The 22,830-nt window shown below is 38.9% G+C and overlaps 1 protein-coding gene and 1 pseudogene across 2 annotated transcripts in view; one reads left to right on the top strand and one right to left on the bottom strand.

Annotated features, from left to right (window-relative positions):
- The window catches only part of Hcs (holocarboxylase synthetase-like protein), a 348,010-nt gene that overhangs the window by 149,067 nt on the left and 176,113 nt on the right, over positions 1–22,830 (top strand). For both annotated transcript variants that reach the window (XM_076386483.1, XM_076386482.1), the window contains exons 10-11: positions 181–315; positions 14,567–14,893. In XM_076386483.1, coding sequence (XP_076242598.1) covers positions 181–315; positions 14,567–14,893 — 462 coding nt within the window. The remainder of the gene's footprint in view (positions 1–180; positions 316–14,566; positions 14,894–22,830) is intronic.
- On the bottom strand, positions 17,387–18,098 carry LOC143184745 (uncharacterized; annotated as a pseudogene).

Here is a 22,830-nt window from a genome sequence, read left to right as displayed (position 1 = left end):
AATACAGAATATGTCAAATACTACAGAATTATTTTCTCTTTGAAGTTAAATAATGTATTTTATACTATGCAAGGGATAAATGTATGTGATTCAACAATATGGTTTAAACTTTTGTTTGTTCACTGTAAGATATGTAACATTGACCTATAATTTTATAGCTTTTATTACTTTTATTTATAGAACCGCCATGGAAGATGTAATCACAAAATTATTATGTAAAAGCCAGAAACCTCCAAATGTGTTAATATATGCGGATAGTATCATCACCCTCAATAATGTGAAGAGTGTGTTAGAGGAATCTCTTGGCACAGACAAGTAAGTTGATTTTCTTCAGTACACTATATTATACGATGTGCACAGGCAAAAGTAGTTTATTTTACAATATTACATGTCTAATTGATTTTATCAAGTGTACTTTGAAAAATTTTTATTTATGTACAGGGAGTAAAAAAAGTAATGGTTACGGCTTCTAGGGGTGAAAGTAGACGTCTGGATCGGTGGCCATTTGAAAAAAAAGTTGCCGCAAAATTGTTTATAACAATGAAAAAAATTGTTAAAGTTTTTTATTGCGTAAATGTGTTCTATGTATCTAGTAGAAAAAAAGTCTAAAAGGAACCATGGTCCGGAAATGCACCGTTTAGGCGCTATAACATTGTTAACATATACGCAGGAATGAGCGTGGAGGCGCCACTCACACAGAGCCTAGCGTGCGGCTGATGCACACGTATGGACACGTATGGACCGGCTGCGCAGTCCACTGGTGTGCGCTCCGCATCGTTCTACACCAGCACGTTATACGTAAGAGAAAAACAGACATTTTCGCCACTTTCTTGCTACGCATTCCCGTGACCCCGATACACGCACATTCACGCATAGTCGTCTCTTTAATCCTTTAAAACAACAAGGACGAAATGGTCATGCATACAGGGTGTCCCAAACTAAGTGCGGGAGCCGGAAATGGGAGATTCCTGGGGTGCTTCTAAACAACATTTTCCTTTGCAAAAATATCTTCCGAAGCCTTGTTAAGGAGTTATTAACGAAAAATCCCGACCAATCAGAGAGCGCGAATAGCGAGCGCTCGGCCGACCAGCGACAGGGCACAAGCTACGCGGAGCGTCTGCTATTCACCGTGCTCGAGGCTTGTACAAGAAACTCAAAATGTTTACGTCAATGCTCAATTTCTCCTAAACTATTGGATGAAAAATTATGAAAAAGATTAGGACCACGTTAGGACCACGAAAAAAATTAAGACATATATTATAGAATTCTTTCAGATTTTTAAATTAATTATCCAAGTTGTGAAAAATAAAAAACGAGAAGAAAGATTTTTAAAATGCCGATTTAGTAAAGTAATGCCATAGTAAAAAAATAAAAAGCAATGTTTTCGTAGTTCCTACGCATTGTACGTTATTTTACTGTGTATCAAAACATTGAAAACTGTACAATAATACTTCTTTCATAATGAAAAAACGAAAATTGCACGTATTAGTTGCTGTAATCGGTAAAAAGTACGGAAACATTGATTTTTAGTTTTTTAATTATGACGGACCAAGACAAAACATGTTTAAATAAATTGAGATTAATAATATGACTCTAGTAATACGAGTAATTACTATCGGTAAAACTCACCCATTCGGAGAGGAATTCACCTGCTGCCTCAACACTTGCTCCATTGGGTCACTGTGCCGATCTCGATCACTGAGGCATTATGCCCAGGTAGCGTTGATCGCAGGTACAACAGCACAAGTAGCCACTTTGAAATTACAACACTTCGTGGTCACTAACACTGATAACTTCACTAAACGAGCACTTGACTTTTTATTGACCGCCAACCGATTATTTTCAAACGTTCTGCGGAATTCCGTAAATAAAAACAAGATGTTACACAGTTCCGCGGCGAAATTACGATCGATACTGGCGATTTTTTCCGAAGTCTCTTTCCTCGTGGCCTCGTATCCCTCCAACACAATTTCTCGGGGTGTAGCTTCGTCAAAATACTCGAATTTGATTTGCTAGCTGACACCAACAAGGTTGGATCTTGCTCGGTTACTCTTTTTAGTGGAGGTGGTAGTTTCCCCTTCGAGTCGAAAAAGTCGCAAGCAAATTCATGGGGAAAAGCAAAGGCATATCGGATTACCGTAGGAGGCCGTAACGAGTGTCTCGCAGATGTGGCCGTTTATGATCACAGGTATTGCCTTGCCTAGTTCGAAGGAGCCATCCGTACCCGAGATCGAAGACCGCGAGGGTCGCGTCGCGCTTATCATGGAAGTCCTTTCGAGGCATTCGGACGGATGAAATATGGAATTGCCCGTTGTTAAAAAGCGAGTTGGGGAAACTCTTTTGCCCTTAAACATTTGGTCAACGAATATCTGGCAGAGACTAATTCGTCGCTGCATCGGGGGTTAGATACATCAATTGTATTCGAATCCCTTTAACTATTTCGATGTCTGCGTCTTGCGACCAAGCCTTGCTTTTTATCACGCTGCACATGTAGTGACCGTACATTTATTCTTATTGTTTGCCCTGCTACCTTTCAAAATATTTTTATGAAACAAAATCGAAAAAATAAACAGATATCCGTTGAAATATTCCAAAGGAAAAAAAGTATTGCCAGTGTATTAAATGTAATTTCTAAGTGGTTTACAAAGGAGGTCCTGATTTTACATATACCTAAATGCATTTACGTGCATGTAAAAGATCTGTCAAATCTTTAATACATGGGTAAGCCTCCCCTATAGGTCGAAAAGGTTTACGAAAATTGGGGAAGAAAGAAACAAACATCGGATGATCACTGTGTGTGTGTGCTGTAATAAAATGCATGCCGGTCGCAGGACTCTGATATTGAGGTAACTAAAGAATAAGAATACAATTGCCGTATTTTCTCCTCATCGACGAGTTTGTCTGTCTATGCGAGACATCTGTTGACCAAATGTTTTACGTTCAGAAGCTTTCCCCAACTGGCGTTTTAACAACTGGCAATTCCATATTTCATCCGTCCGAATGCATCCAAAGGACTTCCATGGTTAACGCGACGCGACTCTTGCGGTCTTCAGTCTCGGGTACCGATGGCTCCTTCGAACTTGCAGGGCAATACCTGTGATCATAAACGGCCAAATCTGCGAGACACTTGTTACGGCCTTCGCTTTTCCCCATGAATTTGCTTGCGACTTTTTCGACCCGAAGAAGAGACTACCACCTGCACTAAAAAAAGTAACCGAGGAAGATCCAACCTCGTTGGTGTCAATTCACAAATCAAATTCGAGTATTTTGACGAAGCTACACCCCGAGAAGTCGTGCTGGAGGAATGCCAGGCTACGAGGAAAGAGACTTCGGAAAAAATCGCCAGTATCGATCGTACTTTCGTCGCTGAAGTGTGTAATATCTTGTTTTTATTTACGGAATGCCGCAGAACGTTTCAGAATAATCAGTTGTCGGTCATTAAAAGGTCAAGTGCTCGTTTAGTGAAGTGATCAGTGTTAGTGACCGCGTAGTGTTGTAAATGCAAGGTGTCTTCTTGTGGTCTTGGATACCTGCGATCAGCGCTACCTGGGCATCATCCCCCCATGATCGGGATCGGCACAACGACCTAATGGAGCAAGTGTACAAGCAGCAGGTGAATTCCTCTCCGAATGGGTGAGTTTTATCGATAGTAATTACTCGTATTACTAGAGTCATATTATTAATCTCAATTTATTTAGACATGTTTTGCCTTGGTCCGTCACAATTAAAAAACTAAAAATCAATGTTTCCGTACTTTTTACCGATTACAGCAACTAATACGTCCAATTTTCGTTTTTTCATTATGAAATAAATATTATTGTACAGTTTTCAATGTTTTGATACACGGTAAAATAACGTACAATCCGTAGGAACTACGAAAACATTGCTTTTTATTTTTTTTTAGTATGGCATTACTTTACTAAATCGGCATTTTAAAATTCTTTCTTCTCGTTTTTTACTTTTTACAACTTGGATAATTAATTTAAAAATCTGAAAAAATTCAAAAATATTTATCGCGATAGCTAAGGTGTTTCTAATGTTTTTCATAATTTTTTGTCCAATAGTTTATGAGAAATCAACACTAACATTGTCTTTTTTTTTTCTACAACTTGGCTAACAATTTAAAAATCTGAAATAATTCCACAATATGTGTCGCGATAGTTAGCGTGTCCCTAATTTTTTTCATAATTTTTCATCGAATACTTTAGGAGAAATTTGGCAATAACGTGTAAAGGTCTTGAGTTTCTTGTACAAACCTCGAGCACGGTGAGTAGCAGACGCTCCGCGTAGCTTGTGACCTGTCGCTGGTCGGCCGAGCGCTCGCTATTCGTGTTCTCTGATTGGTCGGGGTTTTTCGTTAGTAACTCGTTAACAAAGCTTCGGAGGATATTTTTGCAAAGGAAAATGTTGTTTAAAATCACCCCAGGAATCTCCCATTTCCGGCTCCCGCACTTAGTTTGGGACACCCTGTATATCGCTACACGGAACAGCAAATACGTCAATCTTTGGCCAGTGAATGTGTGGTTCCAAATGCTCCTTCTTATCCTTTCGTGTAAGGAACAAACGCTAATGATTCTTCAACATGTAATACCACTAATTGAGAACATTTATATTTTTTACTAATAGTTAGAAATGCATTAATTAGTATATATTATATGAATATATAACAGTGTGTAACGATATATAACAATATTGCGTGCATTCATAGTGTCTGGGTTTGGTCTGGGTTATCTAAAAAGCAGAGCAGGCAGAATGCCACCTCCCCGCCACCTATTCCGTTCCACGACAAACTAACGAATTTCCAGTAGCTAAAAATCAGATCATGAAACAAGCGATGATGCGGCAAAGCTGGCTATTCCTCCCAAAGTACCATTCTACCACTTGCTTCGATTCCATGTAAGCCAAAGGTATTCGAACGGGAGTGTTGAACGTATGATACTGAGAAACATATTTCTCAATTACATGACTAGTGTTGTGTATTTTTATTGCGACTTTTAAGTGCCAGAGTGTTTTAACTGCTGTGAACAGTTTCATACAAAGATTATCTTTGATCAGGTATCACTGTTTTTAATATTATTCTTTGATACAATAGTTATTTTAAATGATTTCTTAATTCCTATAATTTTACCACCATCCTGCCGCGATGTCTTAGAAATTTTCGTTGCAACTTTACGAACATTCGGTTAATATTTCGTGCTATTGACGAAGCGAATCGTAATTATGTAGAAGCTCGTGAAATATATAGAGAATATTTAAGAAATTGTGGAGAACGTAATTCATGATATATAACAGTATTATTGAAAAGAAAGTAATTAATGATATATTTACTAATGAATACATACTTAAGAATTTTTTGAATTTCTGAAGCTTAAAATTACTTTTACGAGTTGTCTTATTGAACAATGGTTATTAAACAACCGTTTTGCACTTATGTTCTATATGTAATTTTCAGTGTAATTACAATCTGTTATTTGTATTATATTGTGCTTTAAATCATTAGCAATTTCAAATAGACAAATATCAATAATATGCGTATTTTTAGGATCAGAATCAAAAATTTATAAAAAAAAAGAAATAGGTCGAGTATGACCTAATACAATCTTAATTCGAATCACAATGTGAGGAACGAAGTAGAGTAATGTTGCGGACGAGAGCCGTTTCGTCTACACGGACGAGAGCCGCGGTTTATCCCCACTACCTCGTTTGATACGTGCCGCCGAGAAACCAATTCTTAGAACCATCGCGTTCGAGCTCGACGCCCGAGAACAAGGATGTCATAAAAAACAACGATAGCATTAGGGATTTAAATAGGAAAAATTGAAGTTTCTTATTCGCAAACGGATTTTCACGCAAGTAACACCAATCGATTCCTTGTGCTCTCCCGATTAAAATGATGTCAAACACGACATGATTCCGATTATTTTTAACAAAGATACATAAAACTTGGTTTGTAGAACGAAAGGTCATGCTCGTAAACAGACCCGAGCGCGACTCTCGTCCGTGAGTGGTAATCGATTCGACGAGCGCGGCTCTCGTCGTAGGGCTAACTCCCTATTATTCCCTCATATTTTCGTGTTTAATTATTTAATGACTGAAATTATTAAGAAAATGAAAGCGTAATACAAAAAGTATGTATATAAGTTCCGTTTTAAATGTTTAGAAATTTTTATTTTTAATATCTTCTTTGCGACATTGATTAAATATAATATACATAAATTCTGTTTATGTCATTTTTAGCTCGTAAAGAACTGATAGAAAAGTAACTTTGACGATTCTCCGTAACCGTCGCAGGGTTCCAACCTTTATTATTTAAATATCTTTATTATAAATAATAGGAATCATGTCGTATTTGATATCATTTTTATCGGGAGAGCACAAGGAATCGATTGGTGTTACTTGCGTGAAAATCTATTTGCAAATAAGGAACTTTAATTTTTCCTATTAAATCCCTAATGCTATCCTTGTCTTTTCTGACGTCATTGATTTCGGGCATCGAGCTCGAGCAAGACCCTTTTTTTTGCTTCTCCGGTCGTGTACCAATTATCTCGGCGACCGAGAGCAAAGGAAGCCGAATCGACTACCAGTCGCGGACGAGAGTCGCGACCAGACCCGAGAGCGGCTCTCGTCCGCAACATTACTGTACACCGCACCGACCAACCAGTCAACAGTTTGCAAAATAAGGCACTTACTTGACATCGAACAAATAGCACTTTTAAGATCAAACACTCACTTCACAAAAGTAGGTCTGTACACGGAGAACGCTCATGCAACAGTGCCCGCCTCAGCGGCTCGTCCTATCCTTCGCAAAAAAAAAAACATGGCCTAGGGCAGGTACATTTGGTAGGGAGCGCTGCTTATACGGCCTCTCCTGATGTCTTGTCGTCCCCGACGGGATCTTACAGCGTGGAGTTGTCAAAATTAGTAATAGGCTACTGCTACCTCGATCTACCTGCAGACGTAGCCGAGCCTGTAACAGGGTCAGCTACTGATGCAACGCGGTCTACATTGGACTCGTCTGTTTCGTCATCTGTAAATAAGTAAAACATCGCAAACAAGGCCAAAGTATGATGTGGCCCGAAGTATATCGAAAGTTAGCCACTATGCGTCACATCTTTTTGTGCCAAAGGATATAGCTTGCGTCAGGTGGAGCGACGCATGTTGCGGGCGACTAATGCCCGAGAGTAGTGACACACGCTAAGGCGAATAGCGCCTAGGAGTAGCGACACACGCTACAGGCGACTAACGCCTAGGAGTAGCGACACATGCTACAGGCGACTAAACGCCTAGGAGTAGCGACACACGCTACATTATCACAAAATAAGATAAGCAACTTACTTTCGAAAAAAACAGCACAAGTTTCTGGACACCGCTCGCCTTTCCACGGTACCATGTACTGTGCCGCTACTTGGGTTGTTTTGCCATAGCCACCACTAAGCAGCTTTAGTTCGTAGCGTCCGTTGGGCAATACTTTTATCACCCTGTAGGGGCCTCGCATACCAGAATCCAGTTTTCCTGTGGACTGTAAGTATTTTATAACAAATACAAAATCATCTACTTTAAATATTCGCGGAGGATGCCTTTGTTTGTTAACCGTGGTGTCCTGTTGTTCCTGGTTCTTCTTGAGGAGCTCACTTGCTCGACTTCTAAAAATTTAACGCCAAGCTTGCTTGTTAGGTTGGGAGTTCTCAACAACAATATCATGAATGAGAGCACGTATAACCGGTGTAGTAGCATCAGTTCCAATCATCAGATTTAGTGCATAGACTTGTGTAGTCTTTTGTTTCGTAATGTTTAAGTCCAGCTGTAACTTCCAAAGCGTATCGGACTAGGAGGCATGAGATAGTCAGCACGAGGCATCATAACTCCTTTCCTATACTTGATAGAAAAGTCAAAGTCTTGCATGTAGATCCACCAGTGAGTGACACGCGCTAAGAGATCGTTTTTGCGTTCAGTGGCCTTAAGAGCGTTGCAGTTCGTGACGATTTTGAAGCGCAGCCCAAGAAGATAATGACGAAAATGCTCTAACGCTTTCACGACAGCTAGCGTCTCCAGTTCATAGGAATGGTACTTCGACTCAGTACCTTGGGTCACTTTGCTGAAGTAAGAAATTACATGATTTTTACTATCTTCGTGCGTATGTAGAAGGATAGCACCGTATCCAGCACTGCTTGCGACCGTGTGGACTTCTGTTGATAGCTTCGGGTTAAAGATGGCGAGGACAGGCTTGCTGGTCAAGTGCTGGATAAGTTCTTCTTGTTCTGAAAAGTTTTCTTGTTCTGAACCCCAGTTAAAGTTTACTCCCTGCTTGGTTGAGTGAGCTATACAAGAAGTTTTAGAGGAGTAGTCTTTGATGTATCGCCGGAAGTAGCCAGCAAGGCCGAGAAATTGCCTTACTTATCTCACATTTGTGGAAACAGATGCTTTTACTAGAGCTTCTACTTTACTAGGGCTCGGTCTAACCTGACCCTGACTCACGATTCTTCCTAGGTACTCGACTTCCGTTGCAAGAAATGCGCATTTTCGAAGATTTATTGAAAACCCAGCCTCAGTAAGTGTTTTAAGAACATCACGCAATAATAATAATGCCCTTCGATATAGTCGAACTCATAATTAATACGTCATCAACATATACCAGAACACATCCTGCGTAAATAAGACTTCGCAACGTATTATTTATAATTCTTTGATAGACTATTGGGGAGTTGGTCAGTCCATACGGCATTTTTAAATATTCATAATGGCCCTCCGGCGTGACAAAGCCAGTAAGAGGAATCGACTCCTTGCTGATAGGAATTTGGTGAAAACCTGTAGCCATGTCAAGACTGGTGAAATATTTGTAGTTACCCAATCTATCAATGTGATCATTTATCAGCGGGAGGGGATATCGACCTTTTATCGTCAACTGATTGAGTGCTCTGAAATCCACGCACATCCTGTCGCTTCCATCCTTTTTTTTAACGAGTATGATCAGGCTCGCATATTCAGACTGAGATTCTCTGATAATGCCCTTGTCTAGAAGATCCTTAATGATTTCACGAACTCCAAGTTTTTCCTCGTAAGAAAGTTTGTATGGACGATATACGACAGGAGTAGGGTTAGTCAGTTTAATTTCCATTTTGCCAGTCTTGACGGTAGTTGAAGCTGTACCCGTAATCAAAAAGTCCGAAAACTCATTAATAACTGCCATTAGAGACTCACGTTCCTCACTCTGAAGAGGCGTGTTAATTTCGAATGAGCGGTCTATTTGCACCGTATTAACTTTAGGGAAGGCATAAGGGGTATGAGTTAAGTATTGTCTGTCTTTTGTCCGGATGTAGGTCACACCATCACGGTTAAGTACATCAGTTCCGATAACAATTGACGTATTCATGCAAGACGAGGGTACGACAACAAGATCTGCCTCGACAGCGATCTCGCTAAAGTCAATAGTCACCGTCACATACGATGAAGCAATTATTTCCCAATCACTAATACCTTTCAAAACACAGTGAGTTGGTTTTGGATGACACGGTAGGTATTTTAACACATCTGAAGAAACAAGCGATATATTAAGTGCGCCACTGTCAATTAGCACATCCATTGGCACACCCTCAACAACAGCAGCAGACACGTCATTGTTTCTGATAACTTCAGATGACCTATCACCGCATAAATTAATTTTATGCTGGTTACAGAGTTCGGAACGGTTTTTGGCAAAACATATATCTTCTGTGTGTCCGGGCTTTTTACAGAATGTACAAGTCAAAGTTGGAATCCTTGATGTCAAATTAGGGTTTAACCCTTTGCACTCGAGGGCTCCGGAGCGGAGCCATTTTAAATTTGTCTTCAAACTCGAGGGCTCCGCTACGGAGACAATGGAATTAATTTTCAGTTTTTAACATGAGAACAAAAACAAATCGTAAAAATTAGTTATAGGATATTTCGCTGTTGGTGACAAATGACGGTCGCGGCTCGCAGATTGTTATGCTCTCGATAACAGCAATAACAACATACAATAAAAATAATAACATACAACGATGACTTTTCTTTCAATGCGTATATCATGAACTTACATGTGAATATGATCTTTTCACTCAAATGGCTTCGAGTTGCTGGTAATATGACTCAAAATAAACTTCGAGTGCAAAGGGTTAAATTAGTACCGGTGTGGAATTCGGGTTGGGATAACTTTCTCTACAATTACGTCCTTTATGCCCTCTCCGGTTGCAAGAAAAATATTTTAAATCATTTTTACCATGTGCGTCTTGTAATGGACGCTTTTTAAATAAAGGATGAGAATCGCGAGATTGATCTTGTTTCCCACGACCAGATTTGGCGTATATAGACAGAAATGTAACTAAAGTTTCGGATGTAAGATCAGCATTAGCAGCCGCTGCTCGCACTTGGGGATTATCAATGCCACGTATTACTATCACGGTCATAAGTTCATTACTGAGACCTTTAACTATTCTGAGGCGCAGTAAAGTTCGACGTGCGTATTCCGAGTAAGTCGAGTACTTATCTGATGTGGTGTTCATTGCCTCATATAAGATATTAGCATAGTCTAGCTTACGGAGACACAAGGGCATGAATTCAAGTTTAAAGTTGCACCACGTGCGATCGTTTGTAACCCATTCGTTCAACCAAACCCCTGCATCACCCTTAAGACACGAAGCCACTCGCGACAAACACCGACAGTCATTCTAGCTATTCGCGGTTTGTGCACGGTTTACTTCCTCACATCATTGCGTAATATCATGAATAGAAGGATCAAAGTTGGAAACGAAATAGTGTTGCCATCGGATTGGCTGCAATGATCTAATGGCTTCCACAAGTACTTTGGCTGAGTCGGTAACGTCGGAATTTCTGGCTGGTAAGTAGCGGTTATTTGTGGAAAAGTTGGTTTCTTGTGTATGACAAGCTACATTGAGGTTAGCTATACACCCCGGGTTTAGTTTTTCGTGAGTCAGAACGTCTGAAACACCTATCGCGCCACGGACTTGCGTTTCTATGGAGTTGTTTGTTACCGAACGGTGGGTGCCCGCAGGGTTGGCAAGACAGTTTCGTCCGTTCACTTCACTCGAGACGGCGGTGTTTACGTTGGAGTTGTTGCCTTCAATCGTATTTAATTTCACTAGAATTGAGTATAATGCTTCATGTAGTAGATAGTCTGATCCGCGAGCCCGCTTAGACAGTGAGCGCGGACTATGACCACGCGAATGACTGTACCGCGAGCTATTACGCGTAATATTAGGCGAACGACGTCTCGAATCATCAAGTACAACATTTATGAAAACAACCTTGCGACTGATTACTTGCATCAGCACACGATCGCGGTTCTGCCTGACAGCAGGCATGACGAAGCAAAGGTGTGCGAGCGTCAGACATTTCAACACACAAATAAGTCAATCCTTAACGTAAACAAAATACTCTGTTCCTCGCATAAATGCGCGAGATTTTAGTTCTTTATCTCACTTCTGATTTTAGAATCAGAATCAGAAATTTATAAAAAAAAGAAGTAAGTCGGGTATGACCTAATACAATCTTAATTCGAATCACAATGTGAGGAACGAAGTCCACCGCACAAACCAACCAGTCAACAATTTGCAAAAACAAGGCACTCACTTGACATCGAACAAATAGCACTTTTAACATCAAGCACTCACTTCACAAAACTAGGTCTGCACACGGAAAACGCTCATACAACAGTGCCCGCCTCAGCGGCTCGTACTATCCTTTGCAAGAAAAAAACATGACCTAGAGCAGGTACATTTGGTAGGGAGCGCTGCTTATAGTATATTATATGATATATGTAATACGTATTACCCTTCTGAAATCCTACCTAATAATAATTAGATAATTAATTTACTCTTGTGTTTTAAATGAAGTAGGTTATATTTTGTTTGTAAACTACTATATCCTTACATGTGAACAATTATTTAAATTAATTATATTCGTAATTATACTAAAAAATTGCTAGAGTAGATTATTTTAGTAAAAAATGCTCGATTTACCAAAACGAGTTATTTGTAGGTTAAGGCATCAATGCAAAACACGGTTCAATTATTAATGCAAATACAGACTCTATGAATGCACGCAATATTGTTATATATCGTTACATACTGTTATAGATTCATATAATATATACTAATTAATGCATTTCTAACTATTAGTAATAATTTAATATTAGTGGTATTACATGTTGAAGAATCATTAGCGTTTGTTCCTGACATGAAAGGATAAGAAGGAGCATTTGGAACCACATATTCAGTGGCCAAAGGTTAACGTATTTCAGCTGTTTCGTGTATCGATATATTTATGACCATTTCGTCCTTGTTGTTTTAAAGGATTAAAGAAACGAGTATGCGTGAATGTGCGTGTATCGGGGTCACGGGAATGCGTAGCAAGAAATTAGCGAAAATGTCTGTTTTTCTCTTACGTATAACGTGCTGGTGTAGAACGATGTGGAGCGCACACCAGTGAACTGCGCAGTCGGTCCATACGTGCCCGTGTGCGTCAGCCGCGCGCTAGGCTCTGTGTGAGTGGCGCCTCCGCGCTCATTCCTCCGTATATGTTAACAATGTTATAGCGCCTAAACGGTGCATTTCCGGACCATGATTCCTTTTAGACTTTTTTTCTACTAGACACATAGAACACATTTACGCAATAAAAAACTTTAACAATTTTTTTCATTGTTACAAACAATTTTGCGGCAACTTTTTTTTCAAATGTCCACCGATCCAGACGTTTACTTTCACCCCTAGAAGCCGTAACCATTACTTTTTTTACACCCTGTACAAGTAATGTATATATAGGGTGGACCAGCTAAATGGGATTATCTAAATATGTGCTTTATTTTTTCTAACATGGAAAGCTTCTCAAGACCAAGGTGTATACTTTCAAGCTGCATATGTAAACGTAGAAAAATTTATTGTCATGACTTTTTTACAAAATTTCGAGATCATCAGTGTATTTTTAAAATGGAATTTTATATATATACATACAATTGAAAATAGTGTAACGAAATTGTACTTGTTATGGGAAATATTTCAATAGTCAGTATTTCTACTAATCTATTTCAAATATTCGCCAGCTCTGCCGTCGATAGCTGATCTCTCCCCTTCCTTATGTCAGGTCTGCCCTGCCATACGGAAAGTTACTGTCCGAAGCCTTCGCGCGGACTCGTTTCTAGTGATTTCCACCCCATGTTTAGACACTTATAACTAACAAACAAAGCCTCAATCCTGAAGCCGTTATTCTTGATTTTCGTTTTATTTTGGTGTCTAGAAACACGCCTTACAATTATGCTTTACTGTTCAGAAACACCCTGTATTTAGAGGGTGTCCCAGAATAAGTAGACAATATTTCACATACTGATTTAAGGGCCTAGGATCAGATATGTCAGGGCGGTGAGATTACCGTCAAAATTAGGAAAAAACAGTGGTTTACGCGCTGACGCTTTACGTCCTTATATTGAAACATTTTGGCATGGAAAAGGGCTCATTCAATAGAGCAAGGTTCAATCTAGTCCGTGTTGGTCATGATTTAATCAGATTCTGCTGATGTTCAGTAATATGAATGTTCAAAGTAAAGCAAAAATCGACAAATTCACAGCCATGAAATCTAAGCATTTTTAGATAATTTAGAGATTGTTCTGATCGAAATCATGACCAGCGCGGACTAGATTGAACCTTTCTCTATCGAATGAGCCCTTTTCCAGCTCAAAACCTTTCTATATAAGGACGTAAAGCGTTAGTGCGATTTGGCAGTGCTTTTTGCCAGGTTAGAGATAAAATAGAGTAAAAAACTGACAAGTTTAGTTTCGCTTGAACACACCAGGCGGCGCCTAATCAGGAGGCCCGTGCTGCCCTGAGTTTCGAGAATTTGACGCACCACTGCACATGCAACTATACGAGCTGCGTGTTTCAAAATCAGTTGCTTGAGTCTAGCAGAAAAGAAACTTCGTCTTGCGCTGATTTTTCTTTTCCGTAAGTAATTGATGCGCGACTCTATCGAATCTCCTAATAATGGTAACGTTTGATGGAAGTTGGAAATTTGAGTAACTGACGTTATAGGCGAAAGTAGTCAGGTATCGTGAGCATATGTAAAGAACTTCAAAAATAGGCCTAACTAAAAGGTCAGTTGTCTTTTCGGAAGTTTAGGAGACATTCTACTAGGATCTGTCAAAACTAAACCTGAATCACCTAGGTTAGTTGTCGAGACACCTTTTCAAAGTACAAGCTACTGAGCTTTCTTAAAATTTGCCAATTAAAGTTATGTTACTTACAAAAATGAGTGACATTGTCACCTCTTTTTTTTCTTTTCATCCCGCTTTTGGCATCCACATTCTGAGAGTGTTTTTTATTGTATGGCTCTTGATATCTAGCCGCTAGTTCGTGCACTTTATGAGTACATGAAGACAATATTCGTCGTTTTTGTCGTATTGCAAAATGGAAAAGTTTGTACTTTTGTACTTTGTTATTTAAAACCTCTAACATGCTTTTCCTTGTTTTCCAATTTTTGGAAAAAAATTTGTTGAACAATTTTCTATTGTTTTGTATTGTTTACATTCTCTTTTCTTGTCCAGGTACGCTATTTACGGCTTATCTTTAGACGAAGCACACCATAATGCATGGATACAGAACGCAGCCTTAGTTGTTGTTTGTGGAAATGTTGATAGCGAAATTGGAAGACAAATCATTGAATACGTTCTTCATGGTGGTAAACTTCTTGCTTTATGTTCAGATGTACTCCATATTTTACTGCCGTTGTTTAAAACCGAAGAAGTTCGTGAAAATGAACTAGTGTACTTTTCTTATGGAAAGTGGAAACATGTGCGCATGATGCATCACATTTTTTGTTACCAAGCATCACCTGTAAGAACGAAATTCTCTCACGATCAAGAAGATTTCAGGTAAGATACTTACATTTTATAGATTTATTTCTATAGGTTGTACCTACATTGTGAACGTATTGTTCTTTGCTACCATGGCTGCAGTAATCATGAGCGAATTGATTATTATCGATATTTTATCGCTAATTTTATTTATAAACTAACCATTTATCGATATATCATTATGATATCGATCTCAAACATTGTAATATTTAGCGATTTAATGGTAAGTTTTAGAGTGGGGTTTACTAATTTCGAAAGTATCTTTGACCCAATGAAAATTATTCATTTTTACAGTTCATATTGATTACATATATGAACCGTGCGTGAGACGAAACACACACGCATAGCATGTACATGAAACGACACTTTCTTCTTTCTCGTGCCATCGAAAGCAAATTGCTGTTCCCTTTATTGCCCGTATCGTTCTCTTCCAGTCTACTCCGTTGCGTGCTCGTGAACACGCTGTCTCTTTCTTTTTTAAGCTGGTGTGCGTACCGTCTCGTTTTCGTTATTTCGGTCAATAATATTGTCAATATCATAAAGTATTGTTAATATTATTGGTCTGGGTTAGGTTTCTTATAATTTTTTTTTATAATTTTTTATAATTATTATTATAGCTTTTTTTATCATTTTTTAAATATTTCATATGCTTCCATCCTTCTAATTTCTTCCACAAATCTGAATTTAAGCAAATTTACTCACTCTTCTATTCAGTGTTATAATTTTTCACTCAGTTTGGGTTATTCATTGAAGGAGTCATATCATAAATCATAAATAATTTATTACGATTTTATAAACTCTTTCAATACGGTAATGTATTTCTGTATCACTTCATCAGAGTGAAATTTCATTTTACAGTAAATGTGAGAATGTTATTCCCACCAAAAAGAATAAAATAGGTCAAACGTGCGGGGAGATAATAATGAATTGGACGACCTTTCCGTATTGTGATACTTTTTTAATGAAATGTTTAGCATCATATTTGTGTGATTTTTATGATTAAAATGACATCACACAAGATATCATATGAATTATATTTATGATTTATGGTGTGATGAGACCAATCACCAGTCTTAATTCGATTGAGAAATTATGAGATGAATTTGATAGAAGAGTAAATAAACTTGCGACCACGCTATTGCGTGGGTGCCTCTCGTGCGTAACTCGGAGTAGGAGTCGCTGCTCCGTAGGGGTCGCACTCTCCAATTAGTCGCTCGGGTTGGGAGTCGTAGCTCCCCGATTAGCCGGTCGCTGTAGGTTGGGAGCCGCTGTTCCCTTCGGTACGCGGTAGGGTAATCGTATCTCCCCAACGGCGTTGTCGGCGGGTGTTGGGAGCCGCTGCTCTACTCGGTATCTACAATAGGCAGGGGAGTAGGATCACCGGGATCGGAGTCGGGGATTGGCGCTACAAGCCACGGCGGCTACGCCACCCGTTGACCTTGGCCGAAGGGTCCGTCGCCTGTGTTCACCGGGCTACGCCACGGGTGAGGCACAGAGACTCAAGGTTGGTGACGCGGAGAGGTAACTCTCCCGTCGAGGATTACGGTTATTACCACAAGGAGCGGTTAGAACACCACCTCCAAGGGTCCGTTGGAGGACTGAGGACAGTCTGTTACAAGAAGAGAGAACCAGCTTGTGCGCTTATCACGGTATCGCTCGCTGCTTACATGCTCGGTGGTTGGAACGCTCTGTCTCCTGGTCCGGCTCGTCCGCCTTATATTCCCGCGGTGCGAACCATGTCCGCCTGAGGCGGCCTCGAGTGGGGAGTTCGCGGCCTCCCTCTTACTCGTTACAAACTTGTTCAAAATCAGATTTATGGAGGAAATTAGAAGGATGAAAGCATGTGAAGTATTAAAAAAAATTATTAAAAAGGACCCATTTAAAAATATATTAATCGTTTGTTAAGAGTTAATTATTCTTAAGTTAAATTCACGTTAAGAGTTAATCTTTATATATTAAGTTTAAATTACGCGCCGGAAGTTCGACCGAAATCGGACGAATCCACAAACCTGACTTCCGCCCCGGTTCTACGCCGTTCGGATAATGTAAGCCGTATGTACGCGGGAACGTGTCGGTAGCAAGGGTAATGTATAAAGTGTGTAGAATCAGATATTGTTTCCTTGCTGCGTTATTTGAAACAAACAAAAAGAAAGGTATGTTTAATTTTTTCTTTCTTCCTCGCGTTTCGTGCACGTGTAAACGTTAGGTTAAGTCATTGTTACTTCGTCATAAGTAATTTAAACATTACTGTACTTTGCAGGTGTTAAAGGTTTTTATAAAGTTTGAACAGAAACAAGTCTAAATAAAAGGAACTTTTATTTGGTAACACCTTGCTTAGTATTTCTTTGTACTGTTTACCGAAACTAAACATTTAATATATAGATTAAATTGGATAACTCTTTGGCACGCACATCTTTCATACATTTACACTGAGGCACACACCGGTTATGGAAGTTGGTTCCTACGCCATTAGCCGGAAGTGACATCACAGACCCAGAATCACGCTTTTATTCAACACTTCTCCTCGATTTCATACGTGTTACTACAAGTAGCACATGAAATCGTTACATATTAACGTTTACGCAGACTTATTCTTACTCTATTAGTCTCGACTTATTTCTAAGTTTTACAAGTTTAACTTTACAAAGCGCCTTTGTTAGCATATCCGCTATATTTTCATCTGAACTAACATAATCTATATCAATAATTTTCTTTTCTATCAAGTCCTTTAGAAAATGTATTCTTATGTCAACGTGCTTACTTCTTTTCGAATTTTCATCGTTCTTTGACATGAATATTGCACTCTTATTATCACAATATAACTTTGAATCTGTATTCATTTTAAAGTTTGAGATTACGCCTTTAACGCTGATCATATCCTGTGCTACGACGGTAGCTGCTATAAGCTCCGCTTCAGCTGAAGATAACGCAATGCAATTTTGTTTCTTTGAATGCCACGTTATTGTATTATTACTATATGATATTATACCACCGCTTACGCTCTTTCTATCCTTTTTATCTGACGCCCAATCTGCGTCTGTGTAAGCTTCAATTTTCTTATTTCTTTTCTTATATATTAATCCTATCAGCTTTGTTTGTTTTAAATATCGTAACACGCGTTTTGCTGCTTTCCAAGTTTGATTGGTCGGTCTATCTAAAAAGCCCTACTCAGATATGACACCGCGTACATAATATCAGGTCGTGTAGTTATAGCTACGTACATTAGGCTTCCTATTAGCCTACGATAAGGAACATAATCATTCTGTTCTTCTTCTTCTATATTAAATCCTACCTCCATTGGTGTATTTATACCTCTGCATTCTTCCATTTCAAAAACTCGTAACACCTTATCTATTAATTGAGTTTGTGTTATTTTATACATTTCTTTTTCCTTTATTTCCATTCCTAAGAATCTTTGTACGTCACCTAAATCTTTGACTTTAAATACTACCTGTAACAGACTTATTAAACTTTGTACTTCTCGTTCATTGCCAGTTATTAATATATCATCCACATACACTATCATCCATACATTATTATTACTATAGTATAAACAACAATCATACTTTGATTTAACAAAATTATTCTTAATTGCAAAGGTATTAAAACTAGTATTCCATACCTGTGGTGACTCTCTTAAACCGTATAGAGCCTTATTTAATTTTAATACTTCAGATTTTACCTTTAAACCCTTTGGTGGTTTTATATATACTTCTGTGTTCAAAGTTCCATTTAAGAATGCTGCAGGAATGTCAAGTTGTCTAACCGGCCAGTTGTTTTCTAATGCGCAGATCAACATTATTTTTATACTTGACATTCTCGCTACTGGAGCATACCATGAATTAAGATAATTCTCCTCCTCCATCTGAAATCCCCTTGCTACGATTCGAGCTTTCTTAGTTCCATCTTCCTTAGTTCGAAATACCCATTTAGTATCTATAGCTTTCTTCCCACTTGATAAATTTGATGCACTCCAAGTATTTAATTCTCGGTGTGTATTTAACTCTTTTTCTATTGCTGCTTTCCAATCTTCATCATTTACTGCTTTCTCATATGATTCAGGATCTTTGTCTCCTGCGAACAAGCAGTACGTGTAATATATTTCGTATTCATTTAGATGCTTTGGAGTCTTCACTTTTCGTCTGGTTCTTGTTGTTGTACTTTGCTCTGTCACCAAATCCATCTGTTTATTGTCAGTGTCTTCATCATCTTCCTTATTAATAGTAACATCTCTCTGTTTATCTTCAACGTCTTCTTTATTTGATGGTTCTTCCAGTAGTACACGAGTATCCTTAGCTTCATGAGCCATTCGTTCTTCATTAAACATTACATCTCGTGAACATACGCATTTGTTTTCATTTGCATTCCCCAGTCTATATCTCGCTCCTTGATATCCTATTTAATTCATATGCAGAGCATCTTAATGCTTCTCCCCATAATTCCTTTGGAACTTTAGATTCTATTAATTTTGTCCTTACTTTGTCCAATAAAGTACGATTCATTCGTTCAGCCAGTTCCGTTCTGCTGTGGTGTATAGACGTTTGTATACTCGATTTCTATTCCTGTCGATTTGCAGTAACCTTGGAGGGTGCTTGACTTGAATTCTTTTGCGTTATCACACCTTATTCTTTTTGTTTTCTTATTCTTTTGTGTTTTTATTAACTCAATAAAGTCTATTACATTTTGTGCTGTTTCATTCTTAGTATTTAATAACTTTACTATTGTAAAATGCGAATAATCATCTATTAATACTTGGAAGTATTTTTCACCTGTATAGTTTTCAGGTGTTATAGGTCCAGCTATATCGGTGTGGATTAGATCACCTATTTGTTGTGATCTTTTTGGCTGTATATAGAAGGGTTTTCTTGTTGATTTGCCTTGAATGCAACTATCACACTTTTCTTTGCTGCATGGCAAGCCCAAGAGTGTTAACCCCTTTCTATTCAGATGGCCCAGTCTTCTGTGCGATATATTTTTTGTTAATATAGCACTATTGCATTGTTCCTCAGCTGTTTTTAGGTTTATTTCTAGTACAAATAACCTATTAACTTCTTTGCATTTAAATGTGTATTTTTCATTTTTAATTAAAACTTCATTTATTCCAAATAATACTGTACCCTTGTACTGTTACCCTTTTTTGTTAGTTGTGCAACTGATAACAAATTTTGATCCATGCCATCCACTATTAGTGCTTCAAATACTATTTCTTGATTCTGGCACGTACCTTTTATTAGCCCTTTCTTCTTTGCTTTCATTACTCCACCATCGACTACTTTGATGTTTGCTTCCTGGTCCAATATTTGTATATTTTGCATATACTTCTCCATGTCGCTGGATACCAGGTGTTTCATTGCCCCAGAGTCTATTATAAATATATTTATATTGTCTGAAACCGTATAATCATTAATAATTGCGAATGCTATCTCATTTTCGTTCCCATTGTCAGCTCTATTTGCAGTTTCCGATATGGATCTACTATTTCCTCTGAATTTGGTCCCTCTTGCTCTTTTAGACGACTTGCCGTCTCTTTTAAATTTGTAGCAGTCAAATGACTTGTGACCTTCTTTACCACATTTATAACATACTATTGGGAGAGCTTTGAATGATACTTCCTCCCCGTGTTCTCTGTGATTACCTTTAGCTCTTAGTTTTGACTCTTCGTCCAATAGTCTAGACTTCACAAATTCCATTGTGATGTCTGTATTTATTGTTTCAATCGCAGTTATTACAGACTTATATTCCTCACTTAGTGTTAGTAACAAATGGCATACCTTATCTGACTCATCCAGTTTTGAACCAGCATTTTCCAGTTCCCTTATTGTCGAGTCCACAGTTAGAAAGTGATCTTCTAACTTCATTCGCCTTTGTAGCTTCAGTGTAAGAAGCCTTTTCTTTAGTATCAACTTTGATACTATAGTTTTTCGTTCAAATATGTCAGTGAGAGTTTGCAATATTTTTTTCGCGGTTCTTGCATCCTTTACCAAATCCAGATGTTTATCAGTTATACATTGAACGATTATTAATTTTGCCCTTGCATCTCTTTGTAGGAACGCTCGTGTATCAGCATCCAGTTGAAAATCATTTTCTTCCTTTTCCAACGTATCAGTTAGTTGTTTTTCTTCCAGAAGACAACTCACTCTAAATTTCCAATTATTGAAATTTCCTGAGGCAAGCTGAGGCAGGTTTACTTGTTGATTAGTTGTCATTTTTCAAATATTCTTCATGTTTCTGTTGTTTCAATTATTGAACACGTGGTCTGGGCCCATAACCTGTTAAAGGTTTTTATAAAGTTTGAACAGAAACAAGTCTAAATAAAAGGAACTTTTATTTGGTAACACCTTGCTTAGTATTTCTTTGTACTGTTTACCGAAACTAAACATTTAATATATAGATTAAATTGGATAATTCCTTGGTACGCACATCTCTCATTCATTTACACCTGTGCTGCCAGGCTAAGGACGCAAATCTTGAGAATTACCCCCTCCACTACGCATACTAACGCACGGGCCGCGTATCCGTGAGCTCGGCACTTCGGGCAGCTTCGAACAGCTTCGGACAACTTCGAGCAGCTTCGAGAGGTCGAGAGAGAAGGTGGATCGTGATGCGCACTCTCTCATTCTTTGAAATGTTTAAATCCCAATCGCTAGCAAGCGGCAAGCGGCACGCACCCTGCGCGAGCTTTCCGATTGCCTGGATATTTTCAGTTTCCAACTTAGAAAAGTATTCTAATGAAAAAAAATTTCGAAAATTTTTTTCTGCAGAAAAACTCATTTTAAGACCCCCTGATTACGTTTTAACTAATAAAAAAAAGAGCTTTTTTTTAAAAACCGCATATGTTTATTAACCCAATTGCATTCAAACGACTGAATGAATTTCAATGAAACTTTATATCTAAATTTTATATTCACATCTCAAGATCTTATTAGATTTAGAGCAAAATCGATGCATGGATTATGATACTTACCTCTTATAATTATATTTATATTACACATATATTTTTTACTATTAGGTGGGAAGATAAAGATTTTCATTTGTAAAGTTAACGTAACGCGATTTAGTCTGGAAAACACTGCTTATTTAGAGCTAGGACCGGGAAAAGAAATACTTTGAGTTGATTAGAGCTAGGGCCAGGAAAAGAGATGTTTCGAGTTGGTTAGAACTAGGACCAGGAAAAGAAATACTTTGAGTTGGGTTAGAGCTAGGGCCACGAAAGAATTCGAATTCGGTCGCGCGAGAATGTTTCCGTTAAGACCTTTTGGAACCGAACCGGAAATAAAATTGTGCTTATATCTATATATTATCAGGCTACTTTTTCCTACAGAATATTTTCTGCGGAATCCCCCTGCATCGAGCGACAAGAAGCTCGAGGCAGGATGCCCTGACAACTTCACCGTGTCCGCCCTGCAAGCCGCTTTACTAATGAACCAATCGACTGGATGGGCGCCAGGTACTTTCGTACCGATTTCGTGAAATTTCGTGACACTACACGGCACTTGCAGGACGGGCACAGCGGCCTTCCTCGGCTAGCCCGTCGAAGAGGACGGGTCGCGGTTCGGGAACGCAGGAAAAGCGGGCTACGGCGATAATAAATCTGACTCGAATTGTCTCCCACAGATGTTTATTATAACGACGGCACCGTGCAGACGGCACGGTGAAGGAAGACCACAGGTGGTCGGTGTTACAGGCACGTGGCCGACGCTTCGGCACGCGTGGACTCGTCTATTACAAATCTATTCGAACTAGCACGATAATCAAACGCTAATGTGTTGTCGCGGCACTAAAGACGCCCTGGGGAAAACCCGAGTCGCCCTCGCACTATCGGCACTCCGTGCCCAAAATATGATAAGACCAAAGTAGTCAAGTGGCTTACCCCAATATCGCTGGCCTACGCACCGGTTCGACAACGAGTGACGATACCCGGCACGCGCGCATGCGACCCCCCCCTCGATTCGCGA

The sequence above is a fragment of the Calliopsis andreniformis genome, chromosome 10 (assembly GCF_051401765.1).
Source record: "Calliopsis andreniformis isolate RMS-2024a chromosome 10, iyCalAndr_principal, whole genome shotgun sequence".
Taxonomy (NCBI): domain Eukaryota; kingdom Metazoa; phylum Arthropoda; class Insecta; order Hymenoptera; family Andrenidae; genus Calliopsis; species Calliopsis andreniformis.
Note: the sequence above shows the minus strand (reverse complement) of the source record. Positions and strands in the feature narration are given on the sequence as shown.